This window comes from Xiphophorus maculatus, chromosome 12 (assembly GCF_002775205.1).
Source record: "Xiphophorus maculatus strain JP 163 A chromosome 12, X_maculatus-5.0-male, whole genome shotgun sequence".
Taxonomy (NCBI): Eukaryota; Metazoa; Chordata; class Actinopteri; order Cyprinodontiformes; family Poeciliidae; genus Xiphophorus; species Xiphophorus maculatus.
This window is the reverse complement of record NC_036454.1, coordinates 9,675,109-9,690,919: the sequence shown is the minus strand read 5'-3', so window position 1 is coordinate 9,690,919 and position 15,811 is coordinate 9,675,109. Positions and strand designations below refer to the sequence as shown.

At 39.6% G+C, this 15,811-nt stretch overlaps 2 protein-coding genes across 2 annotated transcripts; one reads left to right on the top strand and one right to left on the bottom strand.

The window, feature by feature from the left end:
* The first annotated feature begins 1,931 nt into the window (after positions 1-1,931).
* gpx8 (glutathione peroxidase 8 (putative)) lies at positions 1,932-4,347 on the top strand. Its single transcript, XM_005800967.2, has 3 exons — positions 1,932-2,187; positions 2,355-2,616; positions 3,802-4,347. Exons 1-3 carry the CDS (start codon positions 1,981-1,983, stop codon positions 3,963-3,965), a joined length of 633 nt encoding a protein of 210 aa, XP_005801024.1. The 5' UTR covers positions 1,932-1,980; the 3' UTR covers positions 3,966-4,347.
* An 8,251-nt stretch (positions 4,348-12,598) lies between these two features.
* Positions 12,599-15,584, bottom strand: ccno (cyclin O). The gene is made up of 3 exons (XM_014469485.2): positions 14,934-15,584; positions 13,448-13,633; positions 12,599-13,366 (listed from the first exon to the last, which is right to left on the bottom strand). The coding sequence occupies exons 1-3, from the start codon at positions 15,252-15,254 to the stop codon at positions 12,752-12,754; spliced, it is 1,122 nt and encodes a 373-aa protein (XP_014324971.1). The 5' UTR covers positions 15,255-15,584; the 3' UTR covers positions 12,599-12,751.
* Positions 15,585-15,811: the final 227 nt, after the last annotated feature.

The following is a 15,811-nucleotide window of genomic DNA, read 5'->3' as shown; positions in this document are numbered from 1 at the left end:
CAATGTAGCTGTTCTGGGGTGGCCCAGTCAAATCCCATAGAGAGTTTGTAGCTGGATTTGAAAATGGCTGTTCACAGCGAATCCTCGCACAACCTTTCAGAGCTTGAACAGTTTGCCAAGAAAGAATGGAGTAAAAATTGAGAGCTATCCACAGATTCTGTTCTGTGATTGCTACCAAACATGCATATACTAAGTACTGAATTGAAGCAGGGGAATATTTATGCAGTCAATTAATCTATGTGACACATTTTTTATTTATTTGCCATTATTTTGTAGACATCCATTTTCACTTTGATATGAAGGGGGTTTATTTGTAAATTTCTTTGTCAAAAGAAACTAATTATGTTGATGATGATGATTGATTTGTAAAATCATTCAAGGATGTGAATACTTTATTATAGGCACTGTGGGGCAGTAATTATATTTTTACCTGGCACAGTGAAAGTACAAGCTGCTGACAACATTAAAAGAAATTCTTGAACATTTGCCACCATGAAAGATTTAAACTTGTACACCACTTTTGTTTTTTTTTTACTCAATTCGAGAGTCAAAGACCTCTGAAAAAGCCATTTTTGCACATCTTTATTACCAACCTTATTTGTTGGCATTTCTGCTTTCGTCCATCTTCTGGATCTCACAGAGCGTTGCTGTGGTGAGTTTAAAGTCACAAATGTCTTCTGCAGTTGCCCACCAGAGATGACTCAGCTTCAAATGCCACAGAAACGCGTAATCAATACAGCAATTTACCAACTTTATGTGCTTGTAAGAGATGGGAAACTGTTCATATTCCTATAAACCAAAATGAACTGAAGTGAAACTACACTCAAACCATATGTCAAGACGAGGTTTTTAACAGCTGTGCAAATGTGTTATTGCAACACGAATGTGCAGTGGTGTGTGTTCAGTGGTACCCTCAATGCGGGTAAAAAGACAGCATCGCAAGGACCCTGCAAGATGCACAACACATTTATTTCATCTTTATTGCACAGTGCAATGAAACCTTCATTTTCTCTACAGTGCACATTTATGTTGATGTTTTTTATTAGTTTGTTTGCATTTCCATAGTATATTTGAATAATGTTAAATAAAACATGAACATGTATGTGTCTTTAATGTCAGTGAAATAATTAAATATATCTTGCAACCCAATGAATAAGAAGAACAGTTTGCAAGCTTGTCATGGGTAAGTGAGTATAATAAATATGTTTATTTTTTGATATACTATTTTCACAAACTGGAATTTTAATCCTAATTTTGGTAACATCTTAGTTTCCTGATCACATTTAAGATTATTTATTATCTTTATCAGAAGGTGTTACAGAGGTTTCTGCAGCACCTCGCATGTCTTATTGCAGGACATTGTGTTCTTGCATGTGGTTTCTCCGTGACAATTCGAGCTCCAGCCTCCGACAGAAGGTGTAAAACTCAAAGAGAGAGTCACAGCGCCCCCCAAAGGGCAGCGGTGTACTAGCAGCTGGACCTCCGCTGCTGCTCCCATGGATGCTCCGCCTCTTGAAGCGTTTGTATGCGACTTCGTCGGCTTCGTTGTGGCCCTTTGAATAAAAAAACATTGGGCATGAGAAGTTGTACATTTCATAAATTTTATACTTTGGCAAAAGTAATAGTCACCCCAAAGCTGACAACAATTCCTAGAATCAACTTTTGGATAGTTGTTTCCTCTTAAGAATTTCACAATAAAATGTTCGTGTCTCTGCGAATTTAAAAAGTCTCCCAAGAAATTTTATTAGAAATTTCTTCATAACTTTTGACCTGGTATAACATGGTATGAAATGTTTAAGAACCGTGATTTTTGAATTTAGCACAGCCTTTAGAAACTGTTGTTTTTTGTTGTTTTTTTTTAAGGCAATGAGTTTCCTGTTTGTAGGGATTTTTTTAACCCCGTTAACTTCATTTTACTTTCATCCTCGAGTCCGCCCAGCCCAGACTTTTCTGCAGGACTCCTAACTCCCCCCCTCCAAGATGGAGGCTCTCGGAGGTTATCCCACCAAGTCCTCCAAAGCCAGAATAAAAAGGCTTAGGGTCCTGGTGAGCATGACAGTCGGTGTGGGGTGTTTGTTCCTCCTGCAGACGCACCTGGTGAAGCCCAGAAAACAGAAGGACTTTTATTCGTTTGAGGTGAAAGACGCAAAGGGGAGGACGGTATCCCTGGAGAAGTACCGAGGAAAAGTACGTCCACATCATCACCAGGCGTCTTTAGTTTGGCATTAAATCTCTGCAAATCTTCATTTGGAAACAGAGATTACTTTTTTCTTCTTTATTTCCTACTTTCTTGTCATTACATTCTGTGCAGAGTTTTATTATAATGATTGCTCCATGGTTTTTGTCCTGTTCAGGCATCGCTGGTTGTAAACGTGGCGAGTCACTGCCAGCACACGGAGGCGAGCTACAAGTCTCTGCAGGAGCTGCACCGGGAGCTGGGCACGTCTCACTTCAACGTCCTGGCCTTCCCCTGCGGCCAGTTCGGGGACACGGAGCGCGGGTTGAGCCGCGACATCGAGGCCTTCGCCAAGTCCACATACGGCGTGACGTTCCCCTTCTTCAGCAAGATCAAAATCCTGGGCACGGAGGCTGAGCCTGCCTTCAGGTTCCTCACAGGTCGGCAGGAAAACATATAATGTCCTGTTGCATATTTACAATCTCGGACAGCAGTTGCTGACTTTAATTGATTACTTGTCCGTTTTTTTCAGGGTGTAATGGTTATATAATTAATATTACGCTTGAATTTAGTGTGGATCTTTTCTCTAACCCACACAGGATCGAAAGGGTACCTGTGCAGGATAAAATCAATGTATACATCGAGTCAGATATTTAAATAATTAAAGGGTTCTGAAGGTTCTTGGTCGAGTTTTACCCAGAAAAGACAGTGGCTGGTTAATTTTTCCTTATGATGGGTAATTTTTAAAACATAAAAATGATTTGGAAAGATTTAGACAACAGCACTAATATTTGGATAAATGTTAGTTGAACTGTTTTCTAGACATCAACAATCTTCCAGCAAAATTCTGGCTGGAAGATTTTACCACTGCAAGTCAATTTTATTGACTTGTTTGCTGGCTGAGACCCAGGCTCTTAAGTGAAGTCTTTAGGGCTGAAATTGAAGTCAATGTTTATAGGAAGAAAATCCAAGAAGGCTATTATAAACCTGCTAGAATTAGTTTTGATTGTTGTTTGAGATCATTGTCCTGTTAGAACACCAGAAAGAAGAAAGCAAGCAAGAAATAAAACTCTGTTTCAACTACTAGCTATCCACATGTTTTTCAAAGAAAATATTTATGGTGGCAGGAGAACCAGCTATGTCCAAACAATAACAAAAGGCAATGTTTGGAGAAGCTAAGATTAGGCTTTCATATCTAGTTAGCACTGTACAAACTATTAAACACGGCATTGAAAGGATCATCAGGATCTTTTTTGCTGCCAGTGGTAATAGAATGGCATATTGCACAAAGTAGATGAAATCATGATGATCCAGTATTAAATGAATGGCATTCACATCAATGAGGAGTTCTCAAAGGTTCTCAGTAAACATCTGTGTATTGTTTTACCGGAAAAGCTCAACACACTTTTAAAGAGATGTAAAAAAAAAAAAAAACTACTTACAAATATGTAAATGCTCTTGTTTTTGCATAGTTACATTGTTAGGAAATTGTATTTGTTTATAGTAAAGAAATGTCTATGTTGAAAATTTTTGTTTGCTGTTGTATTGTTGTTTTGGGATATCATTATAATTTAAAAAAAAATAATCCACTCAAACTAGTCTTTTTTTTTTTTTTTTTTTTTTAGATTCTGTGCAGAAAATACCAAAGTGGAATTTTTGGAAGTTTCTCGTGAATCAGGAAGGAAAAGTGATCCGGTTCTGGAAAACAGACGAATCCATGGAGAGCGTCCGAAAAGAGGTCACAGCACTGGTGCGAGAAATCATCATAAGGAAACGTGGGGAGCTATAATGGCAAATGCTTGGGAGATATGGGACATTTTGCCACTTTATCTCAGATGGTGCCGTGCTGGTAAAGCCTGAAATGACTGACGTGTCAGCAGAGGGCATGTGAGAGAGATCTGTTTCTCCAGAAAGAAGTGTTGGTATGGTTTTATTTGAGTGTTGGCCATTCTATCAGACATTGAAGATACCACTGAAGATAAAAGGTTGTTGAGCCCTCAGTGTTGGGTTTTTAAATAAAAAAAAATCTCTCTACATTGTGCTTCTTAAAGTAATTTTCTAAAGTTTACAATCTTGTTTTTAAGATGAAGCCTGTCTTTTCACCTTTTAGTGTCTGATTTGAGCCTCTTAACTGTATCTCATCCTTCCAACAATAAAATAATGTACTTCAAGATCATCAGTTGTTTTCTCCAACGGGCTGCATGGAGATGCCCTTGTAACCGTGGTAAATGTTGCGTCTCCAACCACTGTTCAAATCTTCACCTACGGCTTTTCTACATGGAGTTTGCATGTTCTCATGCTTAAACATCTCTGCTGATAAAAAGCCCCACCATGCACAGATTAGTGGGTGGATGAATTGTTGTTTTCTCTAAAGGTGATAGTGTGCAATACAGGCAAACATCTCTCATTTTTTCATAAGTCTTATGGTTCAGGTGCTATATTAAGTCTTGGTACCATTTTCATTATACATTCTCCTAGCAAACAAGCCAGGCCCTTTAGCATCTAGAGTGAGATGAAGCTACTTTTTGTGAACATTGCTACAGCTGATGTTTACTTTGCAAACGAGGTGGAAGCAACAACTTAGTTTTTCTACACACAACTTTTACATTAGCTTTATGTTTATTAATAATGAGTGCTGTGTGGTTTTGCATTTCAGTATAGGTATATAAATATGCTTAGAGTATTGTACACCATAATTCTTAGCACCTAGAAACCAATAACTGAAAGAGGATGAACCTTCACATTCATGGTGGTGTTCTTTATTTACATTGCAATGATTTCTCTGTATTCATTGAGCATTGCACAACGTCAAGCTGCTGCGGATATCTCAGACAGTTTGAGGGCAGCAGCAGGTAAGCTGGCACCTGACAACCCAACCAGCTAACGAGACACTGCCTACAAACCAGCTGAAAAGCACCAGAGATACTTTACCTAAAGATATTTATATGAAAAGTCCTCCAGCATTTACAAGTTGAGCGTAAATATAACCGTTATGGTAGCAGAGCGCTGTGAGCTGAAAGAGAACTCGTCAGCTAACATTACACTGCCTCCATACCAGTCACAACTCAAAGGTCTTCGGCACAAAACACAACCTGAGACGTTTTGCAGCCCAGCTACAGCAGCAGGTATTTCTAAAGGTTACCTTGGCATCAGTGGGCAGAGAGGGTGCAGCTGCACACAAACAGATCTACAGCCACACTGGCACCTCCACCTCAGATCTGTAATCTAGAAACCAGAGAGATTCTGATTTAATTTGAATAAAGAGATTTATTCTTTTCATCTTACCTTGAAGGGAGAAGGTATTATCCTCATTAAAGCATCCTCCTAATAAAGAAGAACAATTAAACAATTGAGCTCACAATTCAAAACAAAACGAGTTTCTGCAAAGCTGATCAGTAAGAAGGTCTAACAAGACTGAAAGCTAATAAGAAAATAATTGAAAAGTGTCTAATGCTAAAGAACCAGGTAGGGGCTGTGATTTGTTGAAAGTTTGCATGTGTTGCCTAGGAGCAACAGCAGCAACAACAGATTAAGGGAATACACAGAGGGGCTACAACACCACATATTTTAATTCCATGATTTGATCTACTTACCCACTTATTTGAATGTCCCTATGTGAATTTTTCACCTATCTACAGAGATCACTTTTAGCCCCTTCACCCCGCTGAGACCCGGGTCATACCTGTCTCGGTGAACCTGCGGTCTCTCCTGCTCCAACTCCCCTCCTAAATACTCCTGCAGGGCGGACAGCAGAGCGGGAAGCTGCGTCTTCTGCTCTGCCATTGGCGGCCTGGTCCTGTTTTTTTTTTTTTTACTTCAAGTGGCTTGTCTGGTGATACCATTTGCGTCCTTGTTTCCAGTGCAACAATTAAGTAGACAAAGTAAAGAAAAACAGCAACGCGGTAAAGCTTTAAAAGAGGAGGCGGCAGCGTGCTGTTGGCCCAACATAAAGAATCTAAACCTGAAATTTAATTACACACCAGAGGCTGGATTTGCTATCTTATTTTGATATCATTTACCAAGAAGGAGCTTGGAATCATTTTATTATTTTCTAATTTAATATTTTTTCTTTTGTTACAACACTGAACAAGTCAGTGCGAACAGAGTCGTTAAGTCCAGTTGTATCTGTTAGAGTAGTGTTTTTTTCACGTGTAGATTTAGTGGTGAATATGTGTGCGTTAAAATGCTCATGTTTTGAAAAAAGTCAGAGAAACCACACATATTTTTAGATTATTGTTGTTATTATTTTAAGAAGACTGGCGCAAGACAAGAAATGTAGAGGAAGGAATTTCCTTGAAAAATGTTTACAATAGTCATCCTTAATAGCTTTATTTACGTAAAACAAATCTGAAATTTGTTTTTAATTAATTTTAATTTAGTCAAAATAAATATTTTGACTAACTAACTAACTGCAATTACTACTTTTTTTGTTTTGCATTAGGATGTAAACAATTAATAGTCCTGGCAGAAAATTAAATCTGATTGAAATAAATCTTGCCTCATGGCAGGCAGCTATTACAAAACATAACTGTTGTGTAGTCGTGCGGTTCACACCGCTTGGTAACGAACTGCTGTTGTGGCGCTAACTGGGCTGAACGGCGCGAGCGGTGCGCACGTTCTCGCCACCTGCTACCTCCATATGGGCCGTAAACACCGCGAGCTCGAGCCTGGAAGAGCGCGACAGGTGCACGGGGAGGCAGGATGCTGCTTCTGGAGCTCCAGTTTAACACACCTTTGCTGTTTGATTCGGCAACCTGACACTTTAATTAAAGTCAACACTTGTTGTTCTCTAACTAATTGGTTGAAATCGCTATTCTGTTATGTTGATTTATTTCTCTTTTTATTAATTTTTTTGCAGGCATCTTTCCCTAACACTTTTTAAAAGACATTTTTTTATTTTGACCCTGAGTCTTTCATTTTGACCCAGACTCTTAACACCTAAGGAACAGGTTTTTTTTTTTTATCTCCTCCATCCTCTTTCCCGCGACTTTTGTTTGCAGCCTCCTTCCTTTATTCACCTTAGAAACCCACTGTGTCTGTGACTTTCTTTTTTCTTCTTCAGTTTGGCGGCCGCTTAACCGGTCAAATTTGCCCCAATCGGCTCAAACAAGGCTTGCTCTCTGCATGCCTTTTTACTCCGTGGCAGCCATTCGTTTCACAGCGAGCTTCATGACCCTTCAACTCTTCAGAATATCACTGAAGGTTAATTTATTCAAGTAATTCGATGCAAAAGCGAAACTCATGTTATAATATCGATTCACGCCTGCGGAGTGATGAATTTGAAATGTCTCCATAGTTATTTTTTATAATTGCTTACATAGTATGAAACCCCAAAATTAAATTTAGACTTGACAATTGTTCAATAACCTCTACTGTGAAATAAGCCCCAACAAGTAATGACTGTATGATGTGCTCCATCCAAGCTTATTATTAGAAAGTTGAGTGGAAGGAAAAGGTGTGGTAAAAAGACACACCACACATGCCTTTGAATCGGTCCTTGTGCTAACCACCGAACCAAAAACAGTGTCCAGTGTCCGGAGTGTCTTGTCTGGGCTAAGGAACAAAAAGGCTCTGGACTGTTCAACGTTCTCTTTTCAGCTTTACTGGGATGCTGATTTTATTTTCCATTTTCCATTGTCATTTATTTTTATGAATGTTTAAATATAGAAGAGATTTGGGGACTTCACCTCCCACAATACAACATTTAGCAAGTTGAAGTAACAGGCTTATTGAGCATGTAAACGGTGCAAACAAAACCTGTTCAAATTTGCAAGGCAATAGACAAGGAAGATGGCTGTGAAGAACCAGGGCTCAGGGCCTTTTCTCATGCCACACAGACTCAGATTCAAACAAAATGAAGGAAGCCTCTGCATCTTAAGGCAGGTCATGAGGTTACATTTGTTTCTTTGCTCAAACACAGGATTTCGCAATGAAAAGTTTCTTCTACCTGGTTAAACATTTGTTGTATTTCACACATGTATATATGCTCAAGTGTGGGGAAACAAAATGCAAGTTTTTCTCCAAAATTGAAGCAAAAAGAAGTTTATTTCAAGGCTTGTAAAATATATATTTTCCAACAAAAAATGCAATGAATTCAAAATTCCTCATATCTCCAGGCGTGTAAACAAAAACAGAATGTAAACAGCAGAGTGGGCAGTTTTATTTCCTTAAAGCACCACTTTTGTCTGATTAGCTCACAAGCTACCTGAGGAAGACATCATGTAATCATTTACAGATATCACTATAGATTAGGAGTTAAGCATTAACAGCTGCAGTCCACCCACTTCTCTCTCAGATTTATGGCACCTTTATCACAAGAGCCCCTGTGGCAGTCACTCACTTCAGCTGTGGTTGGGAACCCAACGGAAACGGTACCCCCCCTGCAGGATCCTTGATGTAAACGCATGCCCATGAGGAAACCCATGAGTCCGAATGGTGCCGTGTTCTCTGACGGAGGTCCTGAATGATGAGACATCTTCTGCACCCTCTGGTGCATCAACATCCACAGTGATGCTGTTGTTAAGAGTGGACATCTGCAAACTTGAGAATGTGCCATACATGCGTATCGTCTCGGACTCCTGTGGTGATCCTGCAGCATTGTTGAGCAGCACAGCGTTGCAGCGTGTGCTGATATCCCTCAGCATGTCCTCCACAGAGTCAGAGGACTCTGTTTCATAGCCTTCATCCAGGCGTTGCCTCTTGCAGGGACTCAGAGAGGTGTTTTCAGAGCTTGGTACCTCCGGTTCTCCAGCATGAGAATCTCTGACTGTCATGAGTCTCTAAAAGAATCAAAATAATCATAAGTTCACACTCATCAACTATATAAATATGCGTTTTTCTTTTTTCTATAACACTTTACATTCTATATAAACATGACTGAGACAAAATGCTGTAACTATTCAACTAATATGAACTGTTTGAGACTCTTATAAAGCTCCTCCTCTTCCTCAGGGTCAATCCAAAAGGTCTTTCCTCCATACTAGGATTGTTTTTAGGACAGATTTTTACCTGCATTTATCAGATTCGTTGTTGGTTCCTGCATTGGAAATGCCGGGGGAAGAAAATGACCCCTAAAAACGACCCTGGTTCCTAAAAATAAAGAGATGGATTTTGAGCTTCTTTTTCACTCACTTCAAGGACTGAGGCGAGGTGTTTTGCTCGACTCGCCAGTTGCTTGAGGTGCAGGTTTCTTTCCTGGAGGGAGTTCAGTTCTTGTTGTCGCTTGTGAAGACTCTCCTGGAGCTGCAGACAGAAGTTACGAGATATTTTCAGTTATGCTGTCTGCTTTTGGGGCTCCTCTCTGCTGTGTTTTCTTGCATGTTTCTCAACATACAGGAAAAACATAATATTTAAAACTGTATGCAGCAATTTTAAATGTTGACCTGATTCACTTGTCTTTGGAACAACCAGTATTCAGAGCTGGCCCAAAGCATTAGCTTTATTTTTTTTATAGATTGTTGAAATATTTATTCAACAATTTGCCCCACTATATGATATTTTGCCCCACTAAATGATATGATGGACACAAATTTTGCTTTGTCATTTGCATCAGATAAAGTTGAGTCATATCTGCAGGGACACAAATAATCCTAAGATTATGTTTTACCTGTTTGTTGATGGCCATTGAGTCTCCATGAGCCCTCCCCTGACACTCTGCAACACTCCTCCATGAAACTCCATCCTCTGTTTTTTCTGTGGAGGATTGAACCATGCTGTCCTCTGGAGAGAAATCCCTCTGAGGAGTCAGAGGGGGTATAACACATCCCTGAAATGGGAGAAGTTCAGACAGACAGCTATCTCCTGCAGCAGTGGAATCTGAGAGAAGAGAAAGATCACCAAGAAAATAATGAACAGGAGTTTGGAGGAAGGATGACTAGAGCAGAAGTCATCCCATTGCCAGAACTTAGTTCCCTCACCTGCGATGAAATCCATTGCATAATCTCCATAATGCTGCTCGTCTATATCAGACTCGTTTGCCTGTGAAGAACTAAAGCTGATTATTAACATAATGTGTTTTGGTAACTAAAACCACAAAGAAACCATGACAACTTTCCTGATAATCCCACCAAGTCAAAGTAGAGCTCCAGGAGTGAATCTTGGTGGTCATTTCAGATGTGTAATGTTGTGCAGAGGGTCAGTGTGTGGAAAGAAACTTCAGGTGAGGTGCTAGTGTTTAGTAGCCTGCCTGTCATGTGTAAACTACAAACCCATTTGGGCAGGATTCCCAAAGTCAAACATTAACAGAGGGGGACTCAGACTGCCTTGCCTATAAACTATTGGTGATGGTTTTGTATCAATTGTAAAACTAAACCAAGAGTCAGCAAGTATTGTAACCAGATCAAATAAATTCCTGTGATTTTATTGTGTAAAATGATTTTATTCTCACCTGAGAGACAAATGAGTTTCTCTCCTGTTCCACAGCAGATGTACAGTCCTCCAAATCCCTCCATTCTATTGTTGCAAAACCTAAAAGATAACGATAGTGTAAAAAACAACCTAAATATTTGGAGTTCAGTGACAGTATTCGTTGTTTACCTTTGCAAGCAATGCGGGGAAATTCAACATAAACACTGACAGGGCTGCTGCTTCTTGGAACCGGGAATTTATCCTGCAGGAATAGCGCCTGTCATCAAAATTTTCATTCACTTGCACATTTTTCTTAAGAGAGAGAACTTTGCTTACAATTGCTTTCCCCCTACGCTGTCCCAGTCTGTTGGGCCAAGCAGCACCGAAAGCGTTCCCTTCTTTTTGCGTCTCCATCATCAGCTCGATCCATCAGAAACTGACAGGGACATGATTTCGATTTGTAGCTGATATAGTCGACTTTCTCCCGGTTTGTGTCTCTGTGTGCCGCGGTTTCCCTCTCCTGGCCCAATCATATCAAAGTTCGGTCTCTAGGGAGTGTCGGCGTCCTCGGAGATGAAATTAGTGCAGTATGGGGTTTTCTGTTTAAAACTGGGAAACCGTGCCGCGCAGAACGGCGCCATCACAGCGCCAGCAGGTGCGTACCGCAGCGCTCCCTCAATCTGCGGCCAACATCCCCAAGCAATCAGGTCTCATTGTAATTATGCAAATTACATATGCACAAGTATACTGAATATTTACTGTAAGAGACGATATATATTATAGAGACTGCGTATAGGCTGAACAAAAGATGAATATGTGACGTCCGCACATATTTGTTTTATAAACATTCTTATATACCGCCTTGTTTTTTCATGCGTAATTTCAATCCATTTGCGTAAAACATCTTTTATACACAACAAAGCTCGCTGCCCTCTAAAAGAAAAGTGGAAAAGGAAAAAAAAATCTCTAAGAGCAGACAGTTTAGTAAACACTTGTGACAAATGCCTCAATTAGTAAACAAACAGGGGGATGTCAACTGGTCTTTATAGAGCTGAATGCACCTGTGTGGCCGAGCTGCCACGCGTAATGGATTAGCAGATAAAACCGCGAAATTGCCTGGGCTGTGTTGGCATAGTTTGTCTCTAAATACTGCTGCTAACAAAAACGATGAAGTGCTGACCTTCAGGCAACAATAGCCGCAGGAATCACTACTTTTAGAAAAGTGTTTATTTTCTGTGTTGGTCACTCCAGCTGAGCCAGCCATTTATTGCATGACCCTATCTTAAGTGGTTTCTAAGATGAGATGGAAAGGTCCCCTGTCTCATGTTCATTGGCTTTCAGGCGATGTGTGGCCGTGTTGAATAGATTAATGATTTAATTCTGTATCAGATTGACACATTTTAATTGATCTGTGGTGTTTTCCCGACATGTTATTGACCTGCTGTGATTGGATCCATTTCTATAGTTTTGGTTTTCTGCTTTCTTTCAGCGCAGTGGCCAGTGGAAATGGCAGCGATTGGCAGACGTTATGTCTTATTCTTAACTTCAACAGAAGTAAATGTGAATGTGTGACAAGTGTGAGATTATTCATGTAAAGTGCGCAAGATAAATATATGAATAACCCCATTAGCTTTTTTCAAATATTACAATCAACTTTAATGTATTTGATGGTGAATTTATGAGCTATCTAGAAATTATAAAATTGAAGGAGTTTTCATTTATTTATTTTTTAAATGTGCAGCTCTTATATGTTCAGCAACTCTGAATCAGTACGTTATGCAACTACCTTTCATTACAATTTCAGATGCGTATTTTGGAGTATTTCTATAACAATTTTGCACAAATAGACATCTTTATTACATGACCATCAGTTATTCTGTCGACAGTTTGCACAACCTGAGCTTTGGATTGCTGCATCGCACTACCAAAGTAAAAGCCAACAATTTTTTTCATACACTTTATTACTTAAAACAATTAATAAATAGGATACATTGGTTCAAAATCCTTCATTAAAGAGATTACAGAAATGTGTAAGTAGAAACACAAATAAATAAAATATAATACCAAGTAAACCTTTAGTGGTTGCAAACATATGACTGTTCATGAGGGATTTATGCAGCTCACATCTACGAAAACAAGTCATCATCATGCATTGCTTCCCAAACACATCATAATAGACTAAGAAGAAAAAATTAGAAACCAGCTTTTTTAATCTTCTAAGTTGATGTTTTATTTTAATGGCATCACTTTTAGAGTCTCCTGATTCAGTGACACCAACATCTTTAGGTTGTCTTTGCATTCCTGCACCAGACTGCAGTCCTGATCTGGAGTCGCCTCCACTGTCAAACACTGCCCAGGACTAAAGGTAGAGCTTTCACATGACTGGATACAAACCGGCTGCATACATTGGTCTCCTCTGAAACATTCCCATGGGTTTTCCACCAACTCTACGACTGCCTGCTCTGCAAAGCAGTGTTCGGCTCTCAGTAATTCACATGCAAGTCTCAGGGCACAGCAAGCAATCAGAGATGGTGGGTATTTATTGAAAGCATAGTCTGCTAGAGTCAACTCACATACTTTTTGTGCAAGCTCACTGCACTTTCTGATCTTTGCTATCTCTGAACTCACTCCTGAAAACCCGTCACTGCTGTTGTTCTCAATCACAAACTGGGCAGCCTTGACGAGATTGCTGAAGTAATCCAGGAAGAAGGCCAGGGTGGGCGAGGCGAGGCGAAAGTTAAGGCGGAGCAGGACGAGGCACTCCAGGTTGCAGAACTGCTCCTTGGTGAAAGCATCACAGCACAGAGACAAGAGATAGCTGACCGATGGAGAGCGCACCTCCACCTATAGAGACAAAAAAGAGATGGGGGATATTTGAATGGAGTCAGAGGGATCTGCCTCTGAAAGATTTCACTGAAGACTGACCTGTTTACTGGCTAATAGGAGTGCAGTGACACCCAAGAGCTGGAAGCAGTCTGTGGCCACTGGAGTGGACGCCAGGAACCTGTCCATGATGTTCACTGTCAGGCAGCAGCACTCGAAGGACAGACGGAAGTGTTTATGGACGGGGATGAGCCAGCTCACCAGCTTACAGCGTGCATCTGCAGTCAGCTGCAAGCAGAGTAAAGAATCATCAGAAAACTGATCCAACTCATACTGTATGAAAAAGTATTTGCCCCTCATGGATTTCTTGTTGTTTATTTTTCACATGTTTCAGGGAAAAAATAATCTAAGTCAATCTGATTCCGTAGATTACAAAGCATTAATGCCTTTTAAATCTAATAATTGATTGTACCACTCTTATCAGCGTTAAATGCCATTAAGAGTTTGCAATAAATACAAATGGGTAATTGCTCAGCAGGAATTTCAGATCACTCTTTTATGCAGAGAGCAGAAGTTTTGATTCCTTCAGAATAATTTTGACAAATTATTCTAATGGACCATGTCCACCCAAGAGCATCACACAACCAAATTACCCAGATGTAGCTTTATGCAGTCTTTCTGATATGGAAGATTACTAGACCTGTCACAACAATCAATAAATCAATTAATTGCATGATAAATTAAAACAAACTCCATAATTTCCATTGACATGATTTATCGTTTATCTCTTCTTTTCTCTCTCTTTCCAAAAACTGGATGATAAAAGTCTTATGTTTGGTGTTTTGGTCTCACTAGCCCTTATTTTGAAGGACAATATTGTTTACAAAGACTTCAAAGTTAATTGTATTTGTTGTTTTGTTTATTTATTTTGGATATTTAAAATGTCTTCCAGTGTTAAATGGTCATTATAATCCAAAGTTTACTGATCTCTTAGACTGTGCTCTTGAATTATTATTTTGCCATTACCACAATTTTACTTAAAAATTGTCTCAAAACAACAATATTATCATTTATTGCAATATCTTCTGGAACAATTTATCGTCCAGCAAAATTTGTGATCGTGCCAGGCCTAAAGGTTACCACTCTTCCATGTTGTCTCCATTTGTGTATAATGGCTCTCATTGGGGAGCATTGTAATCCAAAAGCTTTAAAAAATAGTCTCTTGACTTCAAGTTAGAAAAATGGCAAAGATTTTACAATTCCTTAAAACTGGGAAACACTGTGTTTATGAGATGTTTTAGCTATAAGTTTTATTTGGAACATTTACATTTCTGTTTGGGTATCAAAAGTGAAATTAAAATCTAAAGACAAAACATAGGAAATCCATGTTGACTTTGAAGCATAGACGCTACTGCTTTTGCAGCAGTACATATTCTGTGAGCGTCTCGAGAAATTGACTTGACAAAAACTAAAAGATGATGTCAAATTGTAGTTTGCATATTACTGCATGTGTTCAGTCAAGTCAGAATAAGTCAGTTATGTATTTTTGATTCTCAGTCATCTACTGTAAATATTTCTGTTGGCCTACTTGTGGTTGACGTGCCAGGCTTTGGCAGGGATGAAACTGCGACTCTTTCTCCCTCTGGATCCTGAAACCGACGTCTCCGTACTGAAGGTACCAGTGGGACAGCTGTCCATCAGCGGACTCAGGTTCTTCTGACTCCAGTTGGAATGCATTCATCCGACAACGGGGCGGAATGGGAGAGGAAACCAGATCGTCCTCGAATCCAGAGTCACCCAGTTTGGACACAAGTCTCTGCTTTCTGTGCCGAGCAGTCTGCCGAGGCGGCGTGAGTCTTCTTTTACAAAATGTATCGCAAACTGAATCGTCCTTTCTAAATGACACCATGTCTACCTGTGCGTCAGTCTTCAGGGCTTTTGTGTATAAACTTTTCACCGTGCTCGATGCTCCATGGAGAGCGGTGCCGCTTAGTGACGTCACTTTTCCCGGGGAAGTCCCCGCTCTTGGGTCTCGGCTTTCTTCCGTTGCTCAGGCAACCGGAGCTCAGTCTCACCATCCCATGTTTGCTTTAATGAACAAACCTTTACAATGTGGCAATTCAAGCAGCTGTTCCTTTTAGACTTACACTGCAGGACAAACAAATGAAAAACAAAGTTTATTTCATAAGGTGTAAATGTATATATTTAACAGGAGTGTCACCTAAAATTGTTGGTTACTCATTTGAAAATGTGAAATAAACAACTTTTGAGAAGTGAACAACTGCGTAAAGGCCAAGTAAAATGTAATACAGTTACCGGTTTTAAGATTTTTATTCTTATTTATTTTAATTAATGGCTCGACTAATTGCTGGTTCTAAATTTCCGACTAAATTTTTTGTTGTCTTTCATAATTTTTCTGTTATATTTTATTTATCAGAATTATTCTAACTTTGTGAAATGTCTTAT

What these genes read in the sequence shown, in the direction of transcription:
- gpx8 (XM_005800967.2), top strand. Translation starts at nt 1,981, where the DNA reads ATGGAGGCTCTCGGAGGTTATCCCACCAAGTCCTCCAAAGCCAGAATA. An exon ending in TGGAGAAGTACCGAGGAAAA is followed by an intron (nt 2,188 to 2,354) that starts GTACGTCCACAT and finishes TGTCCTGTTCAG; the next exon opens with GCATCGCTGGTTGTAAACGT. An exon ending in TGCCTTCAGGTTCCTCACAG is followed by an intron (nt 2,617 to 3,801) that starts GTCGGCAGGAAA and finishes TTTTTTTTTTAG; the next exon opens with ATTCTGTGCAGAAAATACCA.
- ccno (XM_014469485.2), bottom strand. Translation starts at nt 15,254, where the DNA reads ATGGTGTCATTTAGAAAGGACGATTCAGTTTGCGATACATTTTGTAAA. An exon ending in GCCTGGCACGTCAACCACAA is followed by an intron (nt 13,634 to 14,933) that starts GTAGGCCAACAG and finishes CTCTGCTTGCAG; the next exon opens with CTGACTGCAGATGCACGCTG. An exon ending in TCCTATTAGCCAGTAAACAG is followed by an intron (nt 13,367 to 13,447) that starts GTCAGTCTTCAG and finishes TTGTCTCTATAG; the next exon opens with GTGGAGGTGCGCTCTCCATC.